We start from the raw sequence: 3473 nt of genomic DNA, 5'->3' as shown, positions 1-3473 counted from the left end.
TAGACAACAAAGTTTAATACTTAAAACATTTTGTTCTTTTTGATTTTTATGACTTTGCATAAACTGAGTTTTTCCACTTACTCGATTGCCTGGCTAGAATAGAAATACACATGCAAAGAGTTACAAGATAGACATGTTCTGGATCAAATTTCAAAGTAGTATCAAGGAAAATCAACAAGGTTTGTAAGATCACACTTACTATGCAAGCATGGAGTTTACTCTTATCACTTTTAGAAACAGCTGATGAAAGTTCTGGAATGCGGCAATATTTGTCATGTGCACTCGCTGACACATGAAATGGCTGATCAAATTCTTTGGACAAAGTAATCAATACGTATTCAACACCTACAGTAGCTGAAAATTGTAGAAATGAAAACAAAGTTGTCTCAGACAACCCTTCAAATTGGAAATCTCTATGTAAATCCTCCATTCCTCTTCACTGGAATAAGATACCGTATGTCCTTACCAGGTGTTCTTATATCGATGACATAGTCATCCCCCTTCTCTAGCCAAGACCTGCACATTTTAATTAATTCAGACATACTTTCATCCCTGCTGGGGAAATATGAGTAAGCTGACTCAAAGAAAGTTGTATCCAGATAAAGAGTTTCAATAGGTTTAAAACATCCATCTTGGTCTTTTAAAGCTTTTAATTTCATTATATTTTCTTGAGTCATTCGATAATCACCAGTATATAAATAATTAAGACCTTTGTAACTGAAAAGAAACCTAAAACCACAAAGTAGTCAATATTTCGGTTAGGTGACTGAAGAGCTGTAATTTTCTTTAGAGGAAAGCCTTACATTATGGACCCAGGGCAATGCCCTGCAGGCAATGGTGTTACTGAAACAAATCCATGCTCATCATTAATTTTGATGACATGCTCTTTGTTCACAGCTAACACTTTAATTTTCTCATCAAGGCCTTGAAGATGGTTTTGAGACAAGAATAGAGCGGTCAGTTCGCTGCAATAAATAAATGCTGATTCCTTTTCTCGGAGAATTGCATGGAACTCACTACATCTCAAGCCAACCATATGATCTGCAAGAAAGGATCAATTAAAGAAAACTAATCTTAAAATTCACAGATTATATTGAATTAATATGAGCTCACCTGCATGAAAGTGTGATAAAAAGAACAATTCTGATGTTAAATTTTTCTCATTGAATCGATCAACGGATATTTTTGGTATCTCATCAATCAACCCAGGAAAGGTACTCATCTTCAAATGGCATAGGAGCAAGACCAGCACAGTTAGAATCTAGACAAAGGTTAAAGATATAGGAAAACAATACATTTAAACAAAGAACCAGTTGTTGATAGTCAAAAGAAAAGTTATGTGGGAATGGTTATAACCTTTCCTACCTAAAGTTGTATTACAACAAGAAATGAACAAGCTTCTGGATTTCAAAATAGGTTTCAATCTGTAATGGCAGCTCAGTACATAATTGTCATTTTTATATCTAATAAACAATCCTCTTTCAAACAGATACTAGAAAAAATAGTTGTTGTAAGTGAAGCAGAAAACATTCTGCTTGTTTACACTTGAATATCTGAATCTGAATATACCGCTCTGAATGACGACGATTAGGCAACTAAAGTCAAAAAGCACAAACTGTGAAATTCTTTGCTTTCCATATTTACTTACCATCACATGTATAAAAAAATTACAGCTTTATTTCAAACAACCATTTTTTATTGATATAAATGCGATAAATACTCCATGGATAGTGACAAATCAATGAATGAATCTTTTTATGTTGGTGGTTCTGGAGAGCCCGCTTAGAGTGAGCAGGTTAGCAACTCTAGCAACGAGAAAACACCAAACACCAGCAGAAAACGCGGGAAAAGTGTATGCGGATTCTATTTAATATTGCCACCATTTCTTTGCAATCTATTGAGTGGTGGAATCTTGGAATCGTCAAATTCTTCCTGTTTTGGTCAACCAAAAAGCAAAGTCTGGCAACAATGTGCAGCAGTTACTGGCTGCAATAGAAGGACTCAAGGGCCTAACTAAAGAAGAACACTGTCAGGAAGTAAAAAAGACGCTACTGCCTCCCTCTAGCGGCCGTATCTCGCACTACCGCCAGTTTATCGTGATCCAAACCAAACCAAAATGGCAGTTTGTGACAGATCTGAACAAGTGTTCAAGTCTTGATGGTTAAATATTTGTTTTTTTGTAAGTATAACATCTCTAGGTGTCCTTTGAATCTGTTTGTTGAAAGTTTGATGAGATCGATTCAGTCCTGGAAGTAATACTGTAGTAGTGATCTTACCCCTTCCGTGATTTTGTGTTGCCTTTTGAATGAAATTTCATAGAAGTCAGACCCCTAAATTTGTATGTATAAGTCAATTTTCTAAAAGAGTTATTGTTTCCTGAAATGTTGTATACTGGCACTATGAAATTTTTGCTATGGTGCTTTTATCTTTGTGGTAATATCAGTTAAAATTACCCCACTTATTTGGGCCACCAACATTATTGGTCTCTATTTAATTTACACTGTATGTTTTGAATAAAAAGTCTTGCCACCTATTTGAATTTTCCTTTATGGAGCTAGTATTGTGCAGGACACAACAATAGAAGCATATTTCCTGTGCTCGTTCTCCCAAGGTGACAAATCTCCCACTCATTACTTGTGCCTACCTCATTTGTAAAACTAACCAAATTTTGTAAACACATCTGTCACAAATAATTGTATTTGATTGCTAAGAAGAAGCCAGGGGTGCTTTTAAGGCCTTCACAATATTTTCCGAATTACTTAATACTAACCTTGCTAGTATTATGTTTGGGTACAAAATAAATAATCTGGAGAATAAACACAAAGTGTTTTGCTTATATTTGCAACACTTCTTGACATAATTCTTTTTTATTGATTTATTGAAACAAAATAATTGATACTGCTGTAGTTTAACTTATGGTTATTTTTCTCACCTTTCAGATACCATGGAGACTTCAAAAATTCGTCATCTGTGCTTCAGCTTTAGAGTGTTGTGGTCCTGACCGTAGCGCACAGTGGGAGGGCACCCTGAACGTTGTGACAGATAGTGATTAGTGGTGCTTATTTTAGTGTTGTGAAAGTGAACAAGCAAGTATGGCACGACAACCTCCACCTCCCAGAGATTTGGATGGCTTTCAGCCACTTCTCTCAACTGCTGATACAAAGAGGAAATATGAAATCGGATGTGATCTCATCACTTATCTTGGGGATCCAAGCAACCCCATTGATTGTTTGGATATTGGTCTTTTCATTGATGGATTAATACCATGGATGCACAGCAACAACTTCAAGGTATGGCCACAACTTTGTTGCAGTTTGTAGTTTTTATTTTATTTATTTATAGTTTTAGACAAATTTGGAGGGAGGGGGTGGGTTTGGTAAAGTGTTTACTGTCAATTTTAAGTATGTCTTATTTAAAAATTTGAATGTCAGATCATGAAATTTGTGAAACGGCAGACAGTTTTGCATGTTTAT

General features: G+C 35.5%; 3 protein-coding genes across 6 annotated transcripts in view; 2 read left to right on the top strand and 1 right to left on the bottom strand.

The window, feature by feature from the left end:
* Positions 1-1555, bottom strand: LOC113209725 (protein artemis-like; the record flags this gene model as incomplete). Of its 2 annotated transcripts, none has more annotated exon segments than XM_052275278.1 (6): positions 1-93; positions 200-354; positions 467-729; positions 804-1041; positions 1114-1261; positions 1357-1555. In XM_052275278.1, coding segments are annotated over 5 exon segments (858 nt in total), but the record flags the coding sequence as incomplete, so codon positions are not given.
* Positions 1-3473, top strand: part of LOC113209727 (protein Wnt-16-like) — a 94676-nt gene that overhangs the window by 86541 nt on the left and 4662 nt on the right. The window lies entirely within an intron of this gene.
* Positions 2023-3473, top strand: part of LOC113209721 (CLIP-associating protein 1-A) — a gene marked incomplete in the record, with an annotated part of 96965 nt that continues 95514 nt past the window's right edge. Inside the window, 2 exon segments of the mRNA XM_052275265.1 lie at positions 2023-2179; positions 2940-3290. Coding sequence (XP_052131225.1) covers positions 3093-3290 — 198 coding nt within the window.

This window comes from Frankliniella occidentalis, unplaced genomic scaffold (assembly GCF_000697945.3).
Source record: "Frankliniella occidentalis isolate FOCC.00 unplaced genomic scaffold, Focc_3.1 Scaffold8, whole genome shotgun sequence".
NCBI classification, from domain to species: domain Eukaryota; kingdom Metazoa; phylum Arthropoda; class Insecta; order Thysanoptera; family Thripidae; genus Frankliniella; species Frankliniella occidentalis.
This window is presented reverse-complemented; position numbering and strand designations above follow the sequence as displayed.